Below are 27,419 nucleotides of genomic sequence, written 5' to 3' on the forward strand. Positions count from 1 at the left end.
CTGTCATCAAGGCTAGAAGAATTAATTGACAGGTGAGACTCGTGGGTGCCAAGGAACATCACTCCGGTTCTATGCATGTTGATAAGCAGGTGACGTAGCCCAGATATAGTGTACCCAATTCACGTACAATAACTGGAATGCACTTTATTTTATTGATTGGGCAATCATTGAACTACAAATACAGGGGCCTATGAGGTGGGTGCGTGATCGTGCAGGGCACAGATGTGTGTTTGTTTTTAGGTGAATTCATTGTGACTTTTAAGCTGGGGACCAGGTTGGAGTCTGGAGGGAGGCTCAATCATCCTGTGATTCTGGGCAAATCTCCCCGTGTCTACAAAAGAACAAAAATGAATGTGTCCGTCTGTGATTCTGTAATGCAACTGGTGCTCCCGTAAAGTGCACTGGTACCTTCCGGTCGAGTTTGTGGTATATAAACTACTAAAAAAAAATACTAACACTTGATGCGGAATTTCTCGGGGGATGTGCAGCAAGCAGCACAACTAGAATGCCAGGCAGTCACCTCCAGCTGTTATCAAGTGGTGTTCTCTGCATCGCATGTTCTAACCCTGAAAACAACCAGAGTTTGCTGTATGCTCTTTAGAAAGGGCCTCGCATTAACAAGAAGACATCAGTGCCCTGCGGGAACGCACGCCTTCATGACACCATCCCAGATCGTTCTCTGCATATAATAAAAGAGAAAACTTCTTTTTAAAAGGCACACAAACGACCGTGCAGCATTTTGGTGCCTGTGTTATGTTTTTCAGAAGCGCTTTCTCTACAGAGCAAAAGCTACACACGTGGTTGGTTACAAATGAACCAGCCTTGTGAAATGTTGGGTAGGGTCAGCACAAAATAAGGTTTTTTGCCGCCCTCTGCCCTTTGCCGCCCTAGGCGGCTGCCTAGTCCTGCCTAATGGTAGAAACGGCCCTGGGGCTAATGGCATTGCCAGTGTGTTATACATCTATGTTATACACCTATAGCCATGTTATACACCTATGAGGCTGCGGTTCAGCATAGCTAAAAGTTAGTGGCATAGAGAAGAGTAGACTGGAGTGTCATAAATTGGATTGGTGGAGAGTGGAGTAGAGTTGTAGAGTGGAGTGGCATAGTGTGTTGTCTAATGAAGTGGCATAGAGTGAAGTTGCATAGAGTGGTGTACAGTGGAGTAGAGTGGACTGATGTAGAGTGCATTGGCATAGAGCATTGCAGAGTATAGCGGTGTAGAGTACAGTGCCGTAGAATGCAGAGGCATAAAATCCTCCAGCGTACAATGCAACGCCTTCGAATGCGGGTGTAGATTACAGTGGTTCACATTAGAGTTCAGTGGTGTAAAGGGGAGTGGTGCAGAGTGGATTGGTACTGGTGTAGGGTACAGGTGCTTTGAGTAGAGTGGCGCAAAATGCAGTAGCGTAGAGTGCATTGGCATAGGATGCAGTAGTGCAGAGTAGAGTGGCGTAGTGTTCGGCACTGTAGAGTGCAGTGTTTCAGAGTAGAGTGCCGTAGAGTCCAGTTGCTTGCATTGACGCAGATTGCGGAGGTGTAGAGTAGAATGCCATAGAGAGCAGTGAGGCAAAGCAGAGTGCAATGGCATAAAGTGAAGTGGTGTAGAGTGAAGTGGTTTAGAGTAGAGTGGCGTAGAGTGCAGTGGCATAGTGTGGAGTGGTGCAGAGTGGAGTGGCATTGAGTGAAGTAATGTAGAATAGATTGTTTCAGAGAAGAGTGGAGTGGTTCAGGGTGGAGTGCAGTGCCGTAGAGTGTTATGGCATGTAGTAAAGTAGTGTAAAGTGCAGTGATGCAGAGTAGATTAGAGGTGCATACAGTAGATTGGCTTAGAGTGCAGGGGCATAGTGTTGAGTGGTACAGAATAGAGTGCTTTGGAATAGAGTAAAGTGTATAGAGTGCAATGGCATAGAGTGAAATGTTGCAGAGTGGTGTAGAGTACAGTGGAGTGGCCTGCAGTGGTGTAGAGTGCAGTGACAAAGAGTGAAGTGGTGTAGAGTAGGGTGGCATAGAGTGCATTGGCATAGAGTAGAGTGGTGCAGAGTATAGTACAGAGGCATAGAGTGGGGTGGTGCAGAGTGGAGTGGAGTGCAGTTGTGCAGAGTGCAGTGATGTGGAGTGGTGTATAGTGGAGTGTTTCAGAGTACAGTGCAGTGGCATGCAGTGTCACAGAGTAGAGTGGAGTGAAGGAGAGCAGAGTGTGCATGGTGCAGTAGCATACTGCCATCACAGACAACACATTTTCAATTGAAATGACCATTACATTAACATAGACATAAGTTTTACTAATAGAACTGTACAGTTTATAAATACTTGCTAAGTTCTTTTAAATGTTTTGTCCTAACAAAAAAAAATTCCCTACCCCCAGTATCCAGCAAGATCGTCACATAAATCCTCTCACTTTGAAGTCAGAGGAAGGAAAGTAAACACCAAGCTTTCACCTTAGTCTGAGCCTGACATTTGACCTCTATCTGTGAATGCACAGCAAATGTGTCAATATAAGAACCAGAATTACAGGCATGTTTACGGAAAGGCATAAAGAATAATTATTGACGGAATGCTGAACAATGTCAAACACTCACCCCCAGTCAGAGATCTGGGCCTAAATCATACTTTTTTTCTCACCATGCCATTCCTGTTTGAACTCAGCCATACAGAAATCAGTCTCTACCCTGCTTCCCATGAGAATAGTCTAGTCCGAACTGCTAGGCAAGATCCTTCCTGGACCAGAAACAAGCATCCTAGGACCGGTTTCTGGGTATCATCCCATATCAGCCAGGATAGCCTGAATTCAGTGGCATGGCGAGAACAGGACCCATGTCTGGGCATACCCGTCCCACTCGGCGTATTAAATACAAAAAGAACAATTGATAGACGGAGTGCTGAACAATGTTAGACACTCCATCCTTGCCAGAGATCTGGGACTAAATGCACTTTTTTGTCTCACTTGTGAAAAGGATGTAAAATATGGCAGCCATTTTTTATTCCTAAATATTTCTCATGTTAGAAACATGTTTGTTCAAAAAAAGTCTTGCATCTTGCCATGTACTATGACATACTCAAGGCCTGATTCACCAAGGTAAACTTACACTTTATGATTCTTTGCTATTCACAAAGGAATTTGCGAGTAGTATGTTTTCTAGTGCGGAGTCTCCAGACATAAAAAGATAGGCCAGACCTATCTTTTTATGTGAATCAGGCCCACAATGTATGCAGCAGTTCAGGATGGATACTGAAATGCTTTAGGAACTTTCTTTCTTGTTATGTCATCTTCAAAGATTTTGTTAGAAAACATCTTTAAGCTATTAAATAGAGAAGTTAATCTAACTAACAAAATTGTTAAATCCAATGGATTGAAGTGCAGCATTACTTTCTATGAATGACTCGTCATACCAATAAGACCTGCCTTCTATAATCGTCACTCAAATGGTTTTATTTCACAGGGTGTGCAAATATGCCATCTAATTTGTACTTGGTATAATATCAAATGGGGTGTAGGGAAAGACGTAATCTACAACAGTCTGGTAACAGTTGCTAAAGAGAAAGAAGAAAACGGTAACCAATTATGGTTGTAAATCAGTCTGTTAGTCTCCAAAAGTGGTTTAAGTATGCTTGCTGTGGAAGTAAGACTCCTATCGGTTCTTGTGCCCTCATACACCCTTGCGAGCGTTAAACATCATCATAGGGCAACCAATGCTCCTCGTGGGGGTGGGCCTTCTCAATGTAGTTTAAAAAAAGTTTTTTTAGATGACATTTTATAGATGGCATGAATTCTCATATACTGTGTTTTCATCTTTTTCATGAACTGTAATTAAATGGTCCACCCGGTCGACGCCCTTAAGAAGAGAGTAGAACCTCAAAAATGTACTGTATCATTTGGGCTGAGAAATGGGCGCAAGCCAGGACACATTAGCTAGTGACTGGCTGAAGTGCACATAAAATATGCCACAACCACAGTAGCTCAGGCGGCCAGTGAGCATGAGTCTTTCATTATCTTACCCTTTATGAAATAGTAGCAGTAAAATGGATTGCAATGTTAATTTGATCTTTTTTTATATTGAGTTCTGTTCTTGGTAATGCCATGCCAACTGGTCTTTTATGTAGGTTGAGCAAGGTGCACCTCAAGCAAACATTGAAAAGAATTTCAGTTGCTCACCAACAACCCTTCTCTTACATTATTTTGTATACTTTTAGCATCTTGTACGACAAGTGTCAAATGATAAAAAGTACTTTGGGGTATAACTACAGGAAAGGTGGCTTAGGGCAGCGCAGCAAGTTACATTGCTGCGCTGCCCTGTGCCACTGGAAAAGGGCAGAAACGAGAAATGCACCGTATTTATCAAATATGGTGGATACCTGCCATTTCCCCCTGCACGCATCCTTGTACCATGGCGCAATGGGGAATGTGCTTTAAGCAGGATTGTTTTTTGCGGAAAGGGACACCTTCCTGCACAAAAACAATCCATAGAGGCGTTTTCTCTCTTTCTATGTGTGCTGCACAAGTCCTTGTAAATCTGGAAATGCATCAAAAACCACAGGAGTTGCTTAGAAACACCCGCTGCAACGCCCATGGACTGCCTCCATTGCGCAGACTAAGACAACGCAGCAATTTGCGCTGCTTTGCATTACTCCATATTTGTGAGGCCATTCAAAGTCATGTAAAGTGGCTTTGCGTAGCTTCATACATATGACTTGGAGCTTTGCATCATGCAGGTACCATGTTGCATAGAAGAAGCATGACTCAAGGCCCTCGCAAATATGCCCATTTGTCTTTAGTCCAACATTTTCCAATGTGCAAAGAGTTACTCTCTACACACTCCCTTGTTGCTCTTTTCTTTTTTATTGTTTCTAGTGCGAGTCAGGATGCACTCCGTGTCTGTGTCTTTGTTCCTCTGTGTGTTTTGGTTGTTGTTGATTTTCGGAGCCGGATTGTATGGAATGTGAGATGCAACCCTGGTTCCACGTATTTTGAGTGCCACTGTATTCATGCATATGTACATGTGCAATTATCACTTCTGTGTGATTGTGAAAAACGAACTAGGGCTTACCTAGATCCTCTTCACTCTTGCTGTTTTTTCAGGGGACTAAAATCCCTACCTGAATCTCCACGTAAACACCTTGTTTCCCATTTCCACCCCAGCACATCTGTTTTCTCTATCCAGCTTTGCCCTGTTCTTTTAACCTATTTTCAGTGATGTTCCTAAGCTCCCCCGTTTCTGTTTCCTTCCGTGATTTAATGAATATAAGTAAATAAAGTTAAACAAAGTTAAAGTATGATCAGGGTCCCATGGGCCACTTGAGTGAGCAGAGCTGGCGCAACATCGAGATATTTTTTCTGGTATCTCAACCAACAAGTGGAGACAGATTGTGATTTGATTGTTTTTTTGCAACAGAATGAAATGTATCAAACCGTGCCGTACATGTGTCTGAAAGCCCAGCAGGAAGAGGATGTGATGTAACGCGTACACGTGCTCACAGGATGGCTGCGCATACAGTGCGGCCTGCTCCTCCCTAACCCTCAGCAGCTGATCAGCAGATGCTCCTCAGCAGGGCCCAATGCTCCGCGGGGGTGGGGCAGCCTGACCGCAGCGACCAACAAAGAATCCAAGTTTACTTTGAAACCTCCACAGAGGGACATGAATAAATGAAAGTCCCGTTTGCCAGCTCTCTCCCAATGTGTGCTGGAAGCAGGGCGATGCCTTGTGTATGATTTCCCCCTTTGAAAGTTTTCATCAAAAGGAATAGACTTTTTAAATTCTGCAAATAAGCCAAGGAATTTAAGAAAGTCAACAGGATGAGACATGAGACTCTTTCAGTTGTCATAGAGGACGAATGCTCTGTGGTTGAATGGCAACCGTTTATTCTTTCTCAGACTGTCGGTGCCTGATCCCTTGCTGCCTTGGGCAACAAAAGAGCTAAAAAATGCAGTCTTAACTTCTATAAACAAGCGTGATTTTGCCTTCATTGGTTACTTGCTGTACCAGATTTCCAGAACAGAGAGACATTGCTGTGTGTGCGTGCAGCTTGTCTCTCTCTAACATGTCCCCACAAGGTTTCTTAGCAGTCAAACTGTGAGTTTAGCAAAATAAGGCATTTCAGAACTGCTGCTGGTAGAGACATTGTGCACAACAGGTGCAAGCTGGTGTGAGCACTTTGACAGGTTCTCACGACAGCCATGTTTTGTGAGGTGCAGGAGTGATGCTTGGTAGGAGGTGTCCCAGCTGAACAAGGACCATTCACTCAGTGGCCTTGACAGCCAGTGCTTAATTTGAGCCAGTGGTTTCGTGCACTTAACTGCCAGCACCAGCACTTAATTGCCAGAACCTGCACTCATGACAGCTACCACATTTTTTGCAATTTAAAGATGAGCAGAAAAACAGTTGTTTGTTAATTCAATGTACATTAAAAACACCTAATGCCTGCCACCCAAGCCATTCTTAAAGCTTTGGCAGCCTCGAACAGTCTTAATTGTCACACTTGTAGCAGATTGTTAGTAGTTGTTGTGTAACTACAGTGGCAATGTGTAGTGCAAATGGCAGTGGCTTCCTGATGAGGGCCAGGCACTTACATTTTTACAAGTTAAGCACTGTAAACTCCCCCTACTCTAGCACCTTTATTAGTTGTTTATGGCCCGTTTCTGTCTGCAGATCTTCAGAGAAAAGGCTAATAAATAAAATGGTGGGATGCAACGAAGAACGGTGTAGGCCTGGACTGCCACCCAGTGACGCAAACAGAGAAAGAGATTTAATGCAAATAGGGAAAACATGGTGAAAGGGGCAAACAGAACAATTGAGCAAGAGAAAGAAAGGTAAGTCAGAAAAAGTAAGGATGAGTAAAAAAAAAGATGGGTAGATCGAAGGAAATGAAAGAATGGAATTCAGATGGGAGGTGAAAGGAAGGAAACAGCTATTATATATATTAATGACAGGACGGATAGATGGAAAGGTGAATGGATACACAGAGGGATGCATGAGTGGGTGACTAGATGGATGGAAGAAGGATGAAAGGTGCTCTTCTAAGGAGGGTCGGATTTGCTTGCCTCAATCACATGTTTGTTGTGATCAGAGGTAAGTTTCAAGTCCGAATATTTTAATTTCTGCCTACTCATCTGATTTCCTGTCGCATATTTCTGAAGTTTCCAACTAATCAAATATCACCAGAGCACCTTTAGCTGTGTCTTGGCTTTTTTTTTTTTTTAAGTTTGAAGTTTATTAAGGTATAAAGAGGAAATAACAGGGCATGAAGAGACAATCAGAAGTTATAAAAAGCAATAAAATTCTCTTACATCAGAATAATATTTGATCAAAAAAGGATGTGAAACAAAACCAATGGCATTCAAAATTGCAGAAATATTAAGGGTGGGGAAAAAACATGAGAGGCATACATCATAGAAGTGATAACAAAGAAAAGAAATTAAGATGCATTAATAAATTTACAAATATTAAGATAAAACGATTCACGGTGGTTTTTGAACTTCAACAGAACGCGGTGAAGAAAGGGGGGAGGGCCTGGTAATTCTAGATAAATATTCGGTGAGGGGAAGCCATAAAAGGTCACGTTTAATTGCTAAAGAAATAGGGGATACAAAATTAGTGTCTAGGCGGTGATTGAAACAAACTGCGTTCCACCATGCAGAAAAAGAAACATCTTTAGCTTGTTTCCAATGTGTTGTAATATGATGGAAAGCGATGGCTATCAGGAGATCAAGTAATTTGTGTTTATGGTGGGATCCAGAAAGGTCAGGGGAAAGGGAGCCTAGGAAAATCTGAAGGACAGAATAGGGGATAGTGAATTGAAAAAGTTTTTGTATTTGAGACCAAACTAGATGCCAGAAATGGAGAATGGGAGGGCATTCAAAGAGCATGTGTTTCAAATCAGCCAAAGGGCAGGGACAGGACCAACAAGTGGGAGAAGTGTCTGGAGAGAAAGAAGACAAAATTGCGGGGGTGTATAATGTACGATTATAGATAAAAAATAAGGTTTGGGTAGTATTGGCAGCTCTAGATGTACTTAGAATTTTAGACCAAACTTTATCCCAGAGAATAGGGGGCCATGTTTGAGACAAATCATCCTCCCACGCCAACTCAACCTTGGATTTAGTGCGATCTATAGGTGTTTGAAGGGATTTATAAAGAAAAGATGCAGAAGGGGATTGGTCGAGAGCATTTGAAATGGAAAAATGGAGTTTAGGAATAGTGTTGGTGGCGGGGAGAGAGGAAAGATATTGGGTAAGGGAGGGAAGAAGAGATAAATATTGTTTGCGAGATGAGGAAGATAATGAAAATTGGGTTTGAAGTAAGTGGAAGGAGAGAGGGGAGGAGTCAGAGATGAGTTGAGATATCCATTTTAAACCACGAGAGTGCCAAGATTTCCAGTAGATTGAACGATTTTTAATTTTAAGAAGTTTATTATGCCAAATAGGTTGGGAAGAAGTAGAAGAAGCGGAGGGGTAGGTGGATATTAAGTACGGCTGAAGAAGAGAACGAGTATGAGAAATGATGGGAGATCGAAGAGAGGTGACGCTAGAGGAAAAGGAAAGAACTTCATTAAAGTCATAAGGGTGAAGGAAAGATGATTCCAATGTCAGCCAAAGCGGAGGATAATATGGAATATCCGAAGAAATCCAACGTAAGGCTTGTTTCAAGGAGAAAGCAGTATGATATGATTTAAAATTGGGGAATTTGACTCCTCCTAAAGATTTGTCTTTCTTTAAAGCAGAGAGGGCTATTCTGGATTTTTTGTCTTTCCATAAAAACTTCAATAAGATAGAATCTATTGATTTAAAATGATGATTGGGGATGCGAATGGGAATCATAGAAATAGTGTATAGGACCAAAGGGGCTAGCATCATTTTTATGGAATCCAGACGACCCCACCAGGAAAGAAAGAGAGGGTTCCAACGATTGATGGAAGAAGTGAGCTTAGTAGAAAGGGACTCAAAATTAAATTTGAGGGTGTCAGAGAGACGAGGGGCGAACCAAACACCTAGGTATTTAATCTTAGAGGGTTGCCAAGAAAACCCGGAAGAATCAAATAGATGTTTAAGACATAAGGGATTCAGGGGTAGTATTTCACATTTGTCCGTGTTAAGCTTATAGCCAGATACATTAGAAAAAGCGGAGACTTGGTTTAGGAAGGAAGGTAGGGTTGTTTGAGGGTCGGAGCAGTAAAATAAAATATCATCAGCGTACACCGATAGTTTAATTTGTTGTTGTTGGGGGCCATATTGAAAACCAGAAATGTTCTCGTCACGTCTAATTTTGGTTAAAAAGGGTTCTAAAGCTAGAATAAACAAAAGAGGAGATAGAGGGCATCCTTGACGAACTCCCCTTTGGAGGGGAAAATAGTCAGAAGTGAAGCCGTTGGCAAAGATGGAGGCATGGGGACTAGAGTAAAGTAAAGAGATAAGGGAAATGAATTTAGGTGGGAAACCGAACCAACGAAGAGCTTGGAACATAAAATCCCAGTTGATTCTGTCGAAAGCCTTCTCGGCATCAAGAGAAATGGCAGCCAATGGGGAAGTAAGGGAAGAGGCTCTACTTAAAATGTTAAAGAAAACACGAGAATTGTCTGTTGACAGACGACCTTTAACGAACCCAGATTGTTCCGGACCTATAAGTTCTGGCAATAGAGGATCTAATCTAAGAGCTATGATTTTGGCAAAAATTTTATAATCTGTGTTGACCAGGGAGATAGGGCGATAATTTTTGCATAAAGTATGATCTTTGTCTGGTTTGGGTATTAAACAGATTAAGGCTTCTTGGAAAGTTCCTCGAGAGGAACCAGAATCAGCAAATGACTGAAATAACAGGAAAAGTTTAGGGAGGAGGAGGGAAGAGAAATGATTATAGAATTCAATGGTGAAACCGTCAGGACCCGGGGCTTTACCTTTACGTAGGATTGAAACGGCATGAGAGATTTCCGAGGGGGAGATGTCTAGATTTAGTGGTTGAAAGTCAACATGTGCAGATTGTGGGGAAGGAATATCTCGAAAATAAGCAAGGAGGTCATCAGGAGCAGGGATAGATTCAGGAGTGTATAGGTTTTGGTAGAAGGAGACAAATTGAGCTAATATGTCCTTATCTTTGAAGAAGGAAGTACCGGCTGGACCCTGTAATGATTCAATCTTTGTTCTTTCTTTGCGTATTTTAAGGTAATTAGCTAACAGTTTGCCCATTTTGTTCTGTCCCCCGTAATAACGGGAATTACATTTAAGGAGAGCGTTTGATGCCGCATTAGTGGTAAATTTATTGAATTCAATTTTGGCAGAGATAAGTTCGTTAAGTGAGGAGTCAGAGGAAGAGTTATAGTAGGAGTATTCAAGTTTTTTAATTTTATCTAAAAGTTGAGTTGATTTGGTGATTGATTGTTTTTTCTTTTGAGAGACAAAATCAATGATAAAACCTCTAGCAGCTGCTTTGAAGGAATCCCACACCGTAACAAAGGAAGACCCAGGGAGATGATTGAGAGTAAAAAATTCAGAGGTAAAAGCTGTAAATTTAGTGGAGAAAATGGGGTCCAGGAGTAAGGAGTTATTAAATCTCCAACGTCCTGAGTGAGGAGAGAAGGGAATAAGGTCAATATCAACAAAAACGGGAGCATGGTCTGAGATTAGAATGGAACCGATGTCCGAATGTGTGACCAGTTGTGCTAGGGGTTTGCTAAGGAAAAGGTAATCAATACGGGATTGGGAATGATGGGTGGGGGAATAGAACGTGTACTCTTTAAGGTCAGGGTTACATAGTCTCCAAATGTCTACTAAAGCATAATTCTGAAGAGAGGCAGTAAACTGAGAGTGCATTTTAGAGGGAATAAACTTAACTTTGGAATTCCTGTCAAGAAAGGGGTCCAGAACTTGATTGCAATCACCACCAAAAATAACATATTTCTCATTAATTGTAACTAATTTGTCAGAAATAGCAGGCCAAAATAATTTATCAATACCTGTAGGAGCATATACATTGAAGATAACAATAGGAATTTTATCAATAAGAAGGTTAGTAACAACCCAACGGCCATTGTCATCATTTTCATGGGAGACAACTGAAACATTTAACTTATTATGACATAAAATAACAGTGCCATTTTTCTTACCTAAAGCAGGAGAATGAAAGACATGTCCTACCCAGCAACGCTTAAGTTTATTAGCCTCCTTATCAGAAAGGTGAGATTCTTGGAGGAGAGCTATATCAGCTTTGAGGCGTGTCAAGTGGGTTAGGACACGTTGACGTTTAATGGGGTTATTTAACCCCTTAACATTCCAAGTAACTACTCGGAGTTTGTAACTTCAGTAGAATGGTGTGAAAGAAGATATAATGAAAAGTGAATATGAAAAGAAAGAGAACAGTAATAGGCATGTAAGAAACATGAGGTGGAAGAGAGAGAGAGCAAAAGAGAGGAAAGAGAATGGAGGAAAGAGATAGAAGAGAAAGAGGTGAAAATAGGGGAAAGAGAACAGTAAAGAATAGAGAACAAAGCGTGTAGAAAGAATAATAGCATAACAGATAAAAAGAGATCAAAAAAGGACTGAGGGATGACGACGCCAGAAGAGGACGACATCAACAACGGAGACTCACATCGTCGAACACTTGAGGAACCAGCGAAGGAACGAAGTGGAGGGAAATACGAATACACCGGGATGAAGAAACACGGGAAAAGGATCTGTAAGAAGGTAAAAAAGAGGAAGAAAATATTAAAATACACATGGTAAAAGTAATAAAAAGTAACATAAGAATATGGATGAGATAGACAGGGGTGGAGAGCACTTAGTCAGACACGGGGATCATAAACAATGAGAAAACATGGCAAAAAACAGACAAAACAGATCAAAATGGTCAGACGGGTCTTGCAGTGTCCATGCTTTCGGCTTCATGGCGACGCAGGAACTCTTCAAGGACGAGTGGATCTTCAAATGTAGTAGTTCGTTCTTTGTAGGTGACCTTGAAGAGGCATGGATGTAATAGCCCATATCTGGCGCCAAGGGCTCTCAAACGAGGTCTCAAATCCAGGAACTGCTTCCGACGGTCGGCTGTGATCTTAGCAACATCTTGAGAAAGGTATAATCTGCGGCCTTCCCACATAACTTGTTTTTTAGCCTTTACTGCAGAAAGTACTTGAAGGAGATCAGTGTATTGAAGGAACAGCATGATGACACCTCGAGGTTTATCAGAAACTTTCGGGCCAAGTCTGTGCGCACGTTGAATATTTAGAGAAGTGGAAGGAGGAAGGTCTAAGATTTTTGGTAGAAAAGTTTGAAAGAAGACTGTTGGATTAGACCCCTCTGTAAGTTCCGGAAGATTATAAAGGCGTAGGTTGTTCCTCCGGTTGCGATTTTCCAACTCCTCCGCCTGTCGTTTTAGGAGGGAGACATCTTTTTCCAAGAGCGAAATTTTTGCATGTGAGGTATGAAGAGTCTCAGTCGATTGTTCCACCAAAAGAACCCTAGATTCCAACGTGGACCACTTGTCATGGAGAAATTGTAAGGTTTTAGTAGTTTCGGCCATGAAGGGTTTAAGTGCTCGAAGTTCCTCCAGAATAAGATCCATTGAAGCAGAATTTGACGATGAACCTGGAGATGGAGGATCTTTTTTTAAACGCTTCGTTGAACCAGGTTGTAAAAGCTTACTAGTTGAAGTATTTTTAGGAATAGCGCCGTGAGTAGCGTTAGGTTTGAGAGAAGTGGGATCATCCATATTAGGAGTTGTGGAATCAGAGTCTGAGGAAAGTTGTGGCTTGTTTTTTGTTGCTGTGAGCTTAAGAGTACGAAGTTTCCCCATAGAAGGCAGGAGAAGTAAATACAATGTCACCACAATGTGTTGATGAGAAAAATGTTGTAAATAGGAAGCAAAAGGTGATTGTTATAGTGGAAGGCACCAAAAAGCGTGTATTTGTTGCACGAAAAATGAGGAAATGCAAGAAAAACAGTTAATTAGAGTAGTCAATAAAATATAGAACCTTTCCTCAGGTATAGCCAATAGAGTTTCGTGGATATAAGCTATCACCTCATGTCATGTCAGAGAGTTTGACAAGGAGGCGCTGAATGCAGCTGGAAAGTTCAATGAGCGTTATGCAAAGCAGCGCTCCGCCTTATTATGAGGAGATTATCATCTTCAGTCATGAGGAAACATCGATGAAAAATGAGGAGTGAAAACTGATATTAAAGCCAAGAACCAGCATGAAAGTCACAGACTGTATGTATCAGAGCAGGAAAGGGCGTTTTAAAGTTAATTGGCCGGTGTAAATAGCAACCGCATTGCACATGCTGAGGTAGAGAAGCGGCGCTCGTTGTAAAGGAAGCGCGCGGCAAGTGCAGAAAATGGCGGCCGCCGGGGAGCTGAAGAGCGTCACTTACGGAAGATATGCATTCCGTCGGAGTAGAGAAATGCTGCTCGGGTCTCCTTGTTCAGCTCACGTTCCGACGCACAGAAATATCATTTGCGCTCACCAAGGACCGGTGGGAGCGGAGAAAGTCGCCGGCTCCGGTGCTCGACTTGCGGAGCTCCGGTGCTAAGCCGCCATCTTGTGCGGCGTTCAAGCCACGCCCCCCGTGTCTTGGCTTTTTAAACAAGGCCAGCACAGAATAAACGTGTCCCTCATGACATTGGCTAGTGGCCGTCTATGTTTTTGATTCAGAGCTTGTCAGAATTCAGGTGCTTTTTATCGCACCAGGTAAATACCAATACCCTGGGGTATTATTTGGTGCAATATATAGCACCTATTACAATTTTATGGGGAGTAACGTGGATGCACCAAAATACACTTAGGGCCAGATGCATCAAGGTAAAATCCGCTCGCAAAGGGGCAGATGCTCAGAATCTGCCCCTTTGCGACTGGTATTTATGCATTTGGGATGCATCATCCCAAATGCAACAAGCATTAGAAATGCAATAGGTCTCGCAGCATTAGAGTTAGTGCTTTTAGAATTGTTTATGGGTTTTTTTGTAAATCTTTAGCATGAGGTTGAGGGTGAGTGAGGGTGAGGGGTTGAGGGTGAGTGAGGGTGAGGCTGAGGGGTTGAGGGTGAGGGTGAGTGAGGGTGAGTGAGGGGTTGAGGGTGAGGGGTTGAGGGTGAGTGAGGGTGCGGGGTTGAGGGTGGGTGAGGGGTTGAGGGTGAGTGAGGGTGAGTGAGTGAGGGTGAGGGTGAGGGTGAGTGAGGGTGAGTGAGGGTGAGGGTGAGTGAGTGAGGGTGAGTGAGTGAGGGTGAGTGGGGGTGAGTGAGGGTGAGTGTGGGTGAGTGAGGGTGAGTGTGGGTGAGGGATTGAGGGTGAGGGATTGAGGGTGAGGGGTTGAGGGTGAGGGTGAGTGAGGGTGAGGGGTTGAGGGTGAGTGAGGGTGAGGGAGGGTGAGGGGTTGAGGGTGAGGGGTTGAGGGTGAGTGGGGGTGAGTGAGGGTGAGGGGTTGAGGGTGAGTGAGGGTGAAGGTGAGTGAGGGTGTGGGTGAGTGAGTGAGGGTGAGTGAGAGTGAGGGTGAGTGAAGGTGGGTGAGGGTGAGGGGTTGAGGGTGAGGCATTGAGGGTGAGTGAGGGTGAGGGGTTGAGGGTGAGTGAGGGTGAGTGAGGGGTTGAGGGTGAGTGAGGATGAGTGAGAGTGAGGGTGAGTGAGGGGTTGAGGGTGAGGGGTTGAGGGTGAGTGAGGGTTTGAGGGTGAGGGGTTGAGGGTGAGTGAGGGTGAGTGAGGGTGAGGGGTTGAGGGGGAGGGGTCGAGGGGGAGGGGTTGAGGGTGAGTGAGTGAGCAATTTATTGTACCGTATGTTTCTGCTGAAATACCTTCGGGCCGTGTTTGCGCTGTAAAAAAATGCAAACCAGACGGCTCCTCACTTGGTGTCAATGTCGCTCGAAATGAAATCTGTTTTGTCTCATCAGCAGAAACATGTAAGTTATTGGGGACAATTTGCCACTCAATACTCATCTAAAAAGAGCGCCCTCCATATACAATGGATACCTTTGCCTTCACCAAAATGCTGACCCCGTTATGCCTGTAATTAATTAGCACGGGTGGAGGGGTCAGGCAGAACAGGGCAATGACGAGGATCCCGATGTAATGGCTGGAGCGAGCGTCTTTGAAGCGAGGGAACCGGTTGCGAGCGAGCGCTGTGATACCTTTGGAGTGCCGGTACAAAAGTAAAAAAAAAAAAAGTTTTCAAAAGTCGTGCATAAAACATGAAAGGAACAAGCAATTACTGAAAGCTACGGAAAAGCGTGTTCCCCATATTTGTTTCCCCACATCGTAATGTAAACTTGGTTTTCAAAATATCAGTGGAATGAAATGGTTTATTAACATCAAGGCATATTTTTGGACAACTGGCGTACAGCAAGACGAGCGGCCGCCATGACTGGTTGTTAAAACAAAAAAAAGAGTAGTTTGTGCGCTGTAAGGAAAAAAAAACAGCAATTACGGTGGGGTTGTGGGGGCGGTCAAACACGGGACAGGGAGACAAGCCTAACATTTATTTAACAAAAGAGAACATGCAGCGTGCGCATCCTTGCACGTTCCTGTCACAAAACTAGTCGCCCTGCTTTTAAATAAATATGTTCTGTGCAGTCAAGATCGAGTTAGGCGAGCTGCACAGTAAACGGGGCGAGGAGAGAGGCGGGGAGGAAAACAAGCATCAACAAGGCTAGCGGCAGGCAGGCAGGGGAAGAGAGGGGAGGGGGGAGGAGAAATGCGACACGGCGGGAAGGGGAGGGGGCGGAACGGGGGCGGAGAGGGGAGAGAGAGAGTAGGCAAGGGTAAACAAACACGGCCATGACTGGTTGTTAAAACAAAAAAAAGAGTAGTTTGTGCGCTGTAAGGAAAAAAAAACAGCAATTACGGTGGGGTTGTGGGGGCGGTCAAACACGGGACAGGGAGACAAGCCTAACATTTATTTAACAAAAGAGAACATGCAGCGTGCGCATCCTTGCACGTTCCTGTCACAAAACTAGTCGCCCTGCTTTTTAATAAATATGTTCTGTGCAGTCAAGATCGAGTTAGGCGAGCTGCACAGTAAACGGGGCGAGGAGAGAGGCGGGGAGGAAAACAAGCATCAACAAGGCTAGCGGCAGGCAGGCAGGGGAAGAGAGGGGAGGGGGGAGGAGAAATGCGACACGGCGGGAAGGGGAGGGGGCGGAACGGGGGCGGAGAGGGGAGAGAGAGAGTAGGCAAGGGTAAACAAACACGGACGTGCACGCGCCTGTGACTTTTAAGGTCAATGCGCATGCGCATAAGCTTAATGCGCATGCGCATTGACCTTAAAAGTCACGGGCACTGCAAGGAATCGCCACGATTCCTTGCAGTGTTGCCAAAGAGTGGATAACTCGCAATACTCTCGCCTTGCTCGATGCGCATGCGCATCGACAGGCGAGACCTAAAAATCACAAATTAAGAATTCGGTAAATTGCGATTACTTGCATTTAAGGAATCTCAAATTGAGATTCCTTAAATGCAATGCATCAAAGTAAAAAAATAGCGATTTCGCTAATAGGAGTGGCAAATTACCATGAAGTTAAACTTCATGGTAATTTGCAAAAACTTTGAAAAATGCACTTTTGTGCATTTTTCAAAGTTTCATGTTGCGCACAAGGGCATGTGTGTGTGCAACACATGTGCACAGATCAATTTCAGGGGTGCAACAGGGTGTCCTTTGGACACCCCTGCATCCTTGAAATCGCATTCTCAATTTGCGATTCGCTAATTGCGATTCGCAAATTGAGAATGTCTTCCCATTCATTCCCATGGGCCTCTAGGCCCATAGGAATGAATGGGGAGGTATTCCTTAATTGCGACTCGCAATTTGGGAGTCGCAATTAAGGAATTTTAAGAATTCTCTATTTTTTGAGCGAGTTCTTCTTGCATAGCATTTTGCTATTCCTTATTAGCGATTCCTTATTTTTCGCTAATAAGGAATTGCAAAATGGATGCTAGATACTTTAAAAACAATACGCGTTTCCCTTGTTAAATTTCTTCGGAATTAGTGTATTTGCTCCACTGAGCTAGTAATATTCTTAAACTAGGGGCATTTTTACCTTGGTCACACACCACAAAAGCAAACTGAGGATAACCTTATATTCTGAAGGTGGCCTCTACTTAAGCTGATGACCTCTAAAGGGTAAAAAACATTTACAGTCATGCATATGCCACAATGTGCTATGGTCGTTAGATGTCGTTTTAGGATGCCTGTGAAGCGTGTTACAGTTGCATATCGATTGCATTTTCCTGCTCTCCTCCCATTTGAAAGTTATGTTGCCATCTTTAATTCATGGTACACCTTAAACAAAGACACTTGAACCCCTCGCCAGACCTCATCACAGCATAGGTCCTATTCAGATCTTGTTCAAACTATTCAGATGTAATTCGGGATTCCGTCAGCACACCTTGAAGATTAGTGGTGCCTCTCTGAAGCTAGAAGTGTCCCTTTCTGCAAGGTTGGATTGGGATCAAAAATAGGCCCAGGCAACCTAAAAAAGAAGGGCCACATTTGGGGATTGCGCCTTTTAAGTATAATGAAAAGAAGGGGGGTCTCTAAAAGGGGCATGTTTTCTAAACTAAAAAAATGCACATTTTGCCAGCACTCTTAGTGTGTAGGTTAGTTCACAATGGTGAATCACAGACACACCTGAATATAAGTGAGGCCTATTCTGCTCAGGCACTCTGCCCCTACTCTATCTGCAAACATTAATGGGCCGGCCTAGCTAGAGACTGGAAATGACACCTCTGCCCCCTGGTAAATGGGAGGTAAGAGAGGCCCATCTTCCCCTGGAAAGGCCGCTCAGGCCCCCATTTTGCCGCTGGCGGCATCTGAACAGCACAGACACAGCCCAAATAGGCAACCACCCTGCCCAAAAAAGCGGCCTACAGCTGCAACTCAGATACTGACCCATTGCTCGAGGTCCCGCCTTACCAATCCACCTCTGCCTTTCTATGGCGGTTCATGAAGTGAATTTTTGGGGAAATACCTCTCTGTTTATAGATGCTGGCTGTGTCTAGGCCTTTCACCAATTATGCTCCAACCCGTAGCTGCTTTTCGCTGACAATTTCATGTTCACTTGCTGATGCATCGCTCAAGTCAAGTGGTCAAAACACAGTATGTTACAATAAATGGGCCACCTTCTCGTTCTAGTCTACGAGAAGAAGAGTTTTGCTCGAAACCAAGTTTAGGCGTTTACAAAATAAACAAGACTTTTCTTGTGTGCTCATATCTCCTTATGGCTGGATTTCTGCGGGGCTGCACCCATGACCACTTTGCTCTTTACCTTTTTGATAGGCTACTAGTTTCTTGTCACTAACAAGGCCATTTCTGAGATGCTTACATACATCCTGGGAGAGGTGTGGCGCCACAGCTAGGGCGACTGACTCCGGAATCTGGGGAACCCGCTCGATCCCCGGCACCGGCGACAGATTAGCCCAGCACCATGTGACTCTGGGCAATAGCTTGCTTAATCTTCCCGACAGCCCCCAGCGCCTAGAGACCCTTACGGGTGATTGTGCGCTTTACAAATGTGGATTATTATTATTATTATCCTGTCAATATTTAACTCCAGGCAAGAAGCTGAGAAACACAATCCAAAATAATTTTTTAAAAAACAATAGATTTTTTTCTTTTAGGACTGTTTTAGGACTATTTTAGTTGGTCAGATATGTCGTGGTCATATATTATGAGTACCAACAATTTAAAGCATTTGTTACTAAAAAGTCACCTTAGGAAAAGTATATTTAAAAAAACAAGCCTCCAACGCAGAACAAAATTTATTTCCCAGTATGTACTGTCAGATGCATAGTTAGTGAAGAAGAGCAAAAGAAAAAATAATTTAAAAGGTATCGGCCTCCTGACCCCTGCTTGTGAAATCGAGCTCGCCTGCAAATGCCAGCTAAATAGCTCAGCAGGTTAAGCATTTGGTGCCCAGATGATTGAGCAACCTCTTATCATGGTTTTGTAACACTCTGGAATCAACCCAGATTTTGCTTCTTAATGGGCCACTCATATTTGTACTATGGAGCTGGAGATGCAAAAAAACGTGTACCGAAGAATCGATACTCAACTATGAACGTGATACTTAGGGCCTCACTTAGATCTTGCCGGACATGTTTCTTCGTCACAACGGTAACGAATAGCTCATCTGGTCGCCAAAACATAAATCCTATTATATCCTGTGGGATTTCTATTTTGGTTGACGGGATATCCGTCACTGTTGTGAGGGAGTAACCCATCCGCCAAGATCAAAATCAGGCCCTTAATTTGTAAAAAAAAAAAAGAAAACAATTGTTCAAGGCCCAAAACAATTGATTAGAAGCCCACCTCTGAGATTTCTGCAGACCAAGGGCCCGATTCACAGAACTAACTTAAGACAAAATCCTAAACTTACTACCATTTACTCATTTTGGTATTCACAGAAGGCACTTACTCATTTTGGTATTCACAGAAGGCACTTACTCATCAATGAGTAAATGCCATCTGTGAATCCCAAAATGAGTGAGGGCCTTCTGTGAATACCAAAATGGTAGTAAGTTTAGGATTTTGTCTTAAGTTAGTTTCGTGAATCAGGCCCCAAGTTCTTGAATACATAAGCTTCCTTCTGCCAATGACACCTCATGCCTATTTCGGCCACCCCCTTAGACTTCCGGTCCATTTATTTCATTCTTTCAGGTTCTTTTTCATCCTTTCTTTCTCCCTTTGTTATTGTTTAACTTTCTCTTCCTCCTTACATATTTGCTGTTCTCTTGCTCCCAGGTTAACCTCTGATGAAGAAAAATACATCTAGGAACCCAAAGATGAGTGCCTGTGCCCTCCACTTGTAACCAGCCTAAATTAAGCACTGCTCTAGCTTACACAGCAACAGTGGTCATTATTATTACTATCAAATTGCCTTTGTTGTAGGTTATGTTCAGCTCGCATCTGTTGGTGTGTTTGTCCCTGTATTACCATGTATTGTATTATTGTAATTTCCCATAGAGAATCTTTGGCAACCTCTTGGCCCACACTGGTGCAACTAAATCCATTTTTTTCAGGGGAGAGGGTAGAATGGTGTGAGCAGAGCTATCTTGAACGCCTGAGGGCTCCCATCAGTGCCATATGTTGCATTTTTTTTACTGCTCATTGAGTCAGAAGCAATGGCTGAATGTGGGATTTCGTAATCCATTTTCTGAAACAATGAGTGGTAAATGATGTTTTCTAAAAAGGTTCTGTGGCACAATATTAAAAACAAAAAGATATCGTCCTGCAACAGTATCTAGTGTAGGATATTGACATCCACTATATAGCGAATGCAAGAATATGTGCGCAAGTAAACATTTACTACTTCTTAACTCAACATTTACATATAATGGCACAATATGTATTGTCAATGTACACTGACGTAGAGTTATGAACAGTAAACCTATTTTTAACTGTATATACTAATTTCATAATAGAATGATTGTCATTATCCAATACTTGATATTGTTGCAGAATGGTATTCAATATTGTGGAAGAAATACTCTGAAAAACACACTGTGCCCAGTGAGATAGGGATTGAAACCTGTTCTATTAAATATTTGGGATAATCCTCCTCCCCCTGAAAGATTTAGAAAATTGCTACCAGCGGTGCAGATTAAGCACATTTCTTTAGTTTTTTTATTTTCATTCTCGGTTTATCCACATGCAATCTCTTTATAGTATAGTTGCAGGATATGAATCTGTATAGTATACTTGCAGGATATGATGTTAATACACAAGGTATTGCAAGGTTCCATAGAGAGGATGCTTCATGCTCAGTTTGTATAATACATAGAATCCTTAATCTGTACTCCCCGGGTAGCCTGTGATGACTTTATGTTCCAGCTTCTATCAAATATTCTTTATTTTGTTATGCCTGGGTCTGTGCTTAATTTGTAAAACAGTAAGAGCCAGGGCCCTTCCCAGATGCCACTGAAGTTTGCATCACCCATTAAACCACCAGTGCTAGCAATGACAATACCAACACAACTAATCACAGTCTGACAATTGTGACAATTCAGGCTATTCCAGGCCACCCAAAGCTATAAGAAAGGTGTGGGTGGCAATAATTAATAATTTGTAATGTATATGAAATTATGAAATATTGTTTAAAATTAGACAGAGAATGCCACCATGTGGTGGAATGCCATTAGTGCCGGTGTTGGAAATGAAGTCCCGGTGCCGAGCACAGGAAACTAGCAGCTCAAATTAAGCACTGGCTTGGGTACTCCAAAAGTCTGAAATGCAATCCATGTTTGGAAAAATGGCTGCTTAGAAACAGCACGAAGCACAGACAGCAAGACCCACAGTAAATATTAGGTTCCTACGAACACTAATAGCAGCACAATCTAAAATAGTAACTTTCTCTGGGAAACACTGCATTTTGCAACTACTGAGACTAAGTTTGCGGTTGGTTCCTTTTGAATGTAGTTGCAGTCTATGACACCAGGTATATTGAGCATAGGTGCTTTTTCATACAAATCTTAGCTTGTATTTGTTTTTCATAAGCTGTTAGGGATGATTTCTTTCCCCATCTTTTCCCACTAATGCATCTTAGAGTTTCTTTAGAGTTTAAAATACATCTTAAAGATTTTGCTATACCCTTAAATGTTCCATGCACTCATATGAAGTGTGCATTATATGTGTTGAATTTTAGACTTTGTTAGGTTGGTTTGTGACTGCTGCCTTACCACAGCATATAATAACAACTGTCTACAAAATATAGGCTTTTTTGATTGACGCTTCCTAAGTAACATTCAACCATGTTATCATATTACGGAATTTACCCGCTTTCTTATGGCAATGTTCCTTTTTTTTCTTCATCATGGCGGCTACTTCTCATGGTAGTAGCATGATTGAGTTACTGGAATTTGCTATGCATTTGCAGTTATTTGTAATGTTTACATATTTTGCCAGTTCAACTGTCTTTGCAGCCACTGCTGCCATTCACAGTGGTTTGTGACTGTTTCAGATGAGTAAATATAGTGTTTGTTTTACACCAGGGTGTACATCTTTTTACAAGCCAATTTACAATGCCCAAAAAATGAGTCCGAAGCCTGAAATTGAAAGCCTTGTTATTAAATAGTTTGTGAATGAAGACTGCCATAGAAATACTGCTGAAGGTATTTGTTAGCAAAGAGGTAGATTGCGCTTGCACCACCATAGTGGGAATGCTGCTTGGAACTTTTACATTTCAGTAAATGCCCTCTTTTTGTGTTTGAATTTGCAGACATACATCGGATCCATCCTTGCTTCGGTGAACCCTTACAAGGCCATTCCAGGGTTGTACGACCGCGCCACAGTGGAGCTGTACAGTAGGCACCATATGGGCGAGATTCCACCTCACATCTTCTCAGTCGCCAACGAGTGCTACCGCTGTCTGTGGAAACGCCATGACAACCAGTGTGTACTCATCAGGTAAATGTTGGCAAATGTCCCATGTGTCATTGCTTTCTGCAGCTACTTTTGTATATAACCTTCAAGGTTCCTTTATTTGTTTTTCTCATGGCCACCAAAAAAAACAAGATTTATCGTCAAAGCGTGCTACATCAAACAAAACCCTAATGCCATCTCAACAAGGTTCGGAACCTTTTCCCACCACAATAAACCAGCGAGATGTGAACAGCCCAAAAAATGGCTAGTATACAGTGGTTTGCAAAAGGAAACATCGGGACTATAAACATATGCTGGTCAGGTGCACAGTCGGAAACCAGGATAAACCATGAAGATCATTGGTTAACCATTATAGACGGATGTATGACAGTACGACACGTACCGTCACAACGCGTGCTTTAACAACGCGTCCCTTACAACGCAAGTCGTTACCACGAATTGCGTTGGGGGCACGGATTGAGAATAGTATAATTTACTATTCTAACACCAGTCCACGTTTACTCTACGGAAGGTGTTGGAATAGTAAATATACTATTCTTAATCCTCTAGCGGCCTCCAACGCAAGTCGTGGTTGCGACTTGCGTTGTAATGGACGCGTTGTTAAAGCCTTGCGGAGTAAAATCCGCGTGGTTAAGGATGTTTCCCATTATAGACCATTGTTTCTCAAAGTTTGTCCATAAACATAAAAGAGGGCTATGTCCAGGTGATCTGGAGCCCTCTGATTTTCATCTGTAGAACGTTCTCTGATGGCGTTCTGTCGAGAGGCAGGCCACACGCTTACCTGCCCACAACCTCCTAGACAGTGGTTAATTTGTAAAAAAAATAAGTGTAGGGGCTCTCGTCACGAGGCAGCTTGCACATGCTACCAAAAATGATTGGGTCGGGTTGGAGCTTTAAGCGCCGGTGTTGAGGATTAAGTGCTGGTGCTGAGTACCGGAAACCACTGGTTCAAATGAAGCACTGTTCCTAGATCTGGCGTGATGGAGCATGTGCAGGGTCCATGGCTGTCACTAGAAAATAAGTATATTTGGGAACATGTCACAAGCAGTTCTTTAACAACAGCTTTGATGATAAGCATTTCTGGTGTGTGGTGCTCTGGGGGTCTGTTTGTGAGATTTATTTTGTTTTTTTCAATTTTTATTGTCAGTGTCCCTTACCGATGAAAACTGAATAAATATCTTGTTGGACTTGACTTCAGTCAGAATGGCCTGTTCACAAACTGCACTTTGTTGTACATTTAATAGCACTATAACAGTACTGATCACATATTACAAAATGCTATTCTCAAAAATACAAGCAGAGGCCTCTGCCTCTCCTATGTTTTCTATGTGGAGATCTCTGTGACTTGCTGAGATCTATGCACATGTGGGTATACTTTTTAGTAGTAAATGTGGGCGGAACCTGGGGGTGTAGCTGGAAAATGGGGAAGACTTACTAGTAAATGGAAGGGGATTAGTGAAGGGTAAGGTGGGGCATAGGAAGGGCTAAGGAGAGTTTAGGGAAAGACATGCAAATACAAACACCCACCCACCCAAGAATATTATATATTTATTTATTCAATATTTAATTTGAAGAGTTAATGTGGCATTACATTTTATTGTTTTTGTTTTAGATGAATAATTATTTTAAGTTAATTTACATTTCTATTTTACATCAATATATGTTTAATGTTTTATTAATAATTGTTAAACTTTCTTTTTTTATCCAATACTTTACTATAGGGAGATCTCTGCCCAGGTGGCAGAGTTCTCTGCCTGTGACTGAATAGTTACAAGTAGTAACTTTACACTTGTAAATCCTGCTGAAGGAGGCTCCACCAGTGGGTGGATACCTGTAGGTCTAGGAGTACCTTTATACTCCGAAATGGTGAACAGCAAAAGCTAGCAAAATTACTCCTAAATGTACTAGTAAATTTACAAGTGAGTAAATGTGCATGTGCAAATTTACCTTTATGAATAGCTCTGTCATATACAATGGCAATCAAGATCAAAGATACATTAAGTATAAACACAGGGAAATATGCCCTTATGCCAGGATATAAAATCAGCTGTCATTTTAAGCTTTAATGTGATGAAAGGTTGGTTTAAGCAGTGTTGGGAATCGGTGCGTTCATGGATAATGCAAGCAGAAAGACAACTCGGGGCCGGACTGAGAACCCAATTACTGGGGCGGATGGCGATATTGCAGCATCACTGCAAAACCGGCTCCCAGTAGCAAAATGAGCCCCCATTACTGTATAACCGGCTCCTTGCAGCCTCCCGGGGAATTGGCCGATGCCCGCTATGGACAGTCCGGTCCTGAGTGTACTGCACTGTGCTTTCTAGCAGTCCCATCGCCTCACCATGTGATTGTAGCCAGCTTTTGAAAGGGGTGGGGGGTGGGGGCAGTCTGCTTACACAAACTTCCCATCCAGTACATCATAAACTCGTCTTGCCTCCCAGGGACCACCACTAAGCTGCACGTGCTTTCTTACCTTTTAAAGTACGGCACGCTTTCATTTAGAATTCTAACGTCTCGCCTGGGGGCGGGGGAGGGGGGCGTTTGGGTTACCAAGCACAGTCTGGAATGTTCTACAGCCAGCTCTGGAAAACTGTCTGCGGCGAAAATCTCCACTTACTTGCATTGTTGTAAATGGCGAGTTAATAGCGCGTTTCTGTTTACCCTTTCGCTTGGAGAGCCTAGTCCTTTGTTCCCATATAATGGGCGGTTTGCTGTGGGCATGTTTGTTTTTCGCTGGTGCCCAGGCCAGCTGCGTGTTGCGGTGGCATGGCTAGAGGCAAGGCAAGGTCAGCTTTCAGCTTTAGTTGAAACGTGGAACCAAAGCAGTCAGATTGAGGAGAATGAAAACAAACAATGGCAAAAGCAATCGGTCTGGCCTTGTCAAGCCTGCAATATTTTTCTTTTTGTATTCATTTCTTAGTGTGTGTGTGTGTGTGTGTATATATATATATATATATATATATATATATATATATATATATATATATATATATATATATATATATATATATATATATATATATATATATATATATATATATATATATATATATATATATATATATATATATATATATATATACACAGTCACTGGGGATTAGCTCTCATGCACATTTCATTCCTGGTGCTCACCATGACATGGTTGCGGCTGCAGCCCCACCATTTGGCTCTGCTGATACTCCCGTAGATCTAAATATACAACAGTGTCAATTTTGTGACCAGTAGACTGAAGAAGACCCCTCCTATTCAACCTCTGCTGAGTACCTTGCATTTGTTTTTATGCACCTTACGTGGTCATGCCTCTACATTTAAAGCCTAAGGAATCACACTGCAGACATCTTGCTAGCCCAGTGTGCCGAATCATGCTGTTTGTCCGATGGTGTCTCAGCTTCGCCACATTTGCTAGTTCTTTGCAAATCTAAAGATTATCACTTTAGCCACTGTCCTGTTTGCAGCCATACTGACAAAATGCTCTTTGCCAAGCTTATTGCAAATCCATTTACGGAGCAATTGTTACAGTGTGTCTTCCCACCAAAAAAGTTATTGACAAACATTGACAGCATCTTTCTTTATTCAGGTCTTTTGTAGGGGTCAACAGCACTTCCCTTCATAGAACCATCAGTATGACTTTGAGTGTTTACATTCTAATAGATCTTAAGAGTTATACGATTGTGTTTGGATGAAGGTTCACTTAGGAGGCAGTTTGTGTCTGGCATTGGTTTTTGCAATATGCTCTTCAGTAGTTTCATGTTTAAATTCATCCCTGTGTTCTTTGGGTGTGATTTGAGTTGCAATGCGTGGTAATTTGTGCTGCTTGTTCAGGCAATGTCGGTGGGGCTCAGGCCCTTTTTTAGTGGGAGGTCATGCTAAAGTGCACTAGTGACCAAAGCGTTGCTTGAATAAGGTGGTTTTCTGATTGTTTTTGAAACTATGGTGAATTGGTTTCACCATCGCAACTGGAGTGAAGGAGTTCTCAGCTCACCAGCGTACTAAGCTTCATAATTCATTTTTTAAAATCCTATGGTACTTTGACATTCATCTCATCACATTTAAAAACAAGGACATGGTACCTCTGTGATCGGGCGCTCAAACACCACATTATTAAGTGAGAACCTTATGAGATCACTACTGAATGAATATGTTGAGGGACGCTGGGGCGAAGAGAGCTTCTCTGGACTCTCTAACACTCTTTGTTAGTCATTCCTTTATTAGACCCATCTCTGGCCAGTCTGGACAAGTTGGCCCAGATGTACGAAGCCATTTGTCATTTCTTAACAGGAAGAATTGCTATTTGGGCCCATTAGGAAATGCTAAATGGTCTTTTGAAATGTACTAAGGGCCAAAAATGGAATCAATTTGTGATTTCTACATGGTAGAAATCGCAAATTGTGACATTGATTTAGGAATCACAAGTAGGGGTTAGCTATTTGCAATTCCTAAAGCACATGTACGTAGAATTTCCTAAATGCAAATTGGGCATTTAGGCAATGCTATTACCATTGATTTGAAGTCGTTGTAACCATGTGCAAAATTAAAAAATGCATTTTTTAATGTGACATGAAGTGCCCTTATGCCCCTACAGCATATGTGCACTTACACGTGTACTAGTAAATTCAGGGTTTCTTCCACGGTGGCCTTAAGCCCAGAGTCACCCTTGGCTTTGCCTTTCTTAAATTGAAATTTCCTATAAGGAAATTGCAATTTAGGAATGTCAAACCATTTCCTAACTGCTCATAGGTCCAAAATGCAATGGCATTTCCTATTTGCGATTCCCTAATAGCTAGTCCTCCTTTGTAGATATCGATATTAGGGAATCACAAATTTAGTACATATCCTTTTGCATTTCTTAAACAACGATTCCTACGTAGTCACTATTTAAGAAATGCAAACGGGAAGCTTTGTACATCTGGGCCATTGTTTGTAAATACTGCCTGCCGCACCTTCCTCTACCCAGTTGTATTTATTTTTTAAGCCATTGGAGTGACCAAGCTACCCAGTACTTCACAACTAACATATCTCGTCCTGCTTGGAAGAGAACCTGGCTTCACCGTTGGTGCAGTACCTAAAACTTAACACGA

At 42.5% G+C, this 27,419-nt stretch overlaps 1 protein-coding gene across 1 annotated transcript in view; it reads left to right on the forward strand.

Annotated features, from left to right (window-relative positions):
- The window catches only part of MYO10 (myosin X), a 593,993-nt gene that overhangs the window by 276,573 nt on the left and 290,001 nt on the right, over nt 1-27,419 (forward strand). The window contains exon 4 of the mRNA XM_086965266.1: nt 22,178-22,365. Within this exon, the coding sequence (XP_086821392.1) occupies nt 22,178-22,365 (188 nt within the window). The remainder of the gene's footprint in view (nt 1-22,177; nt 22,366-27,419) is intronic.

This window comes from Lissotriton vulgaris, chromosome 4_1 (assembly GCF_964263255.1).
Source record: "Lissotriton vulgaris chromosome 4_1, aLisVul1.2, whole genome shotgun sequence".
Lineage (NCBI taxonomy): Eukaryota > Metazoa > Chordata > Amphibia > Caudata > Salamandridae > Lissotriton > Lissotriton vulgaris.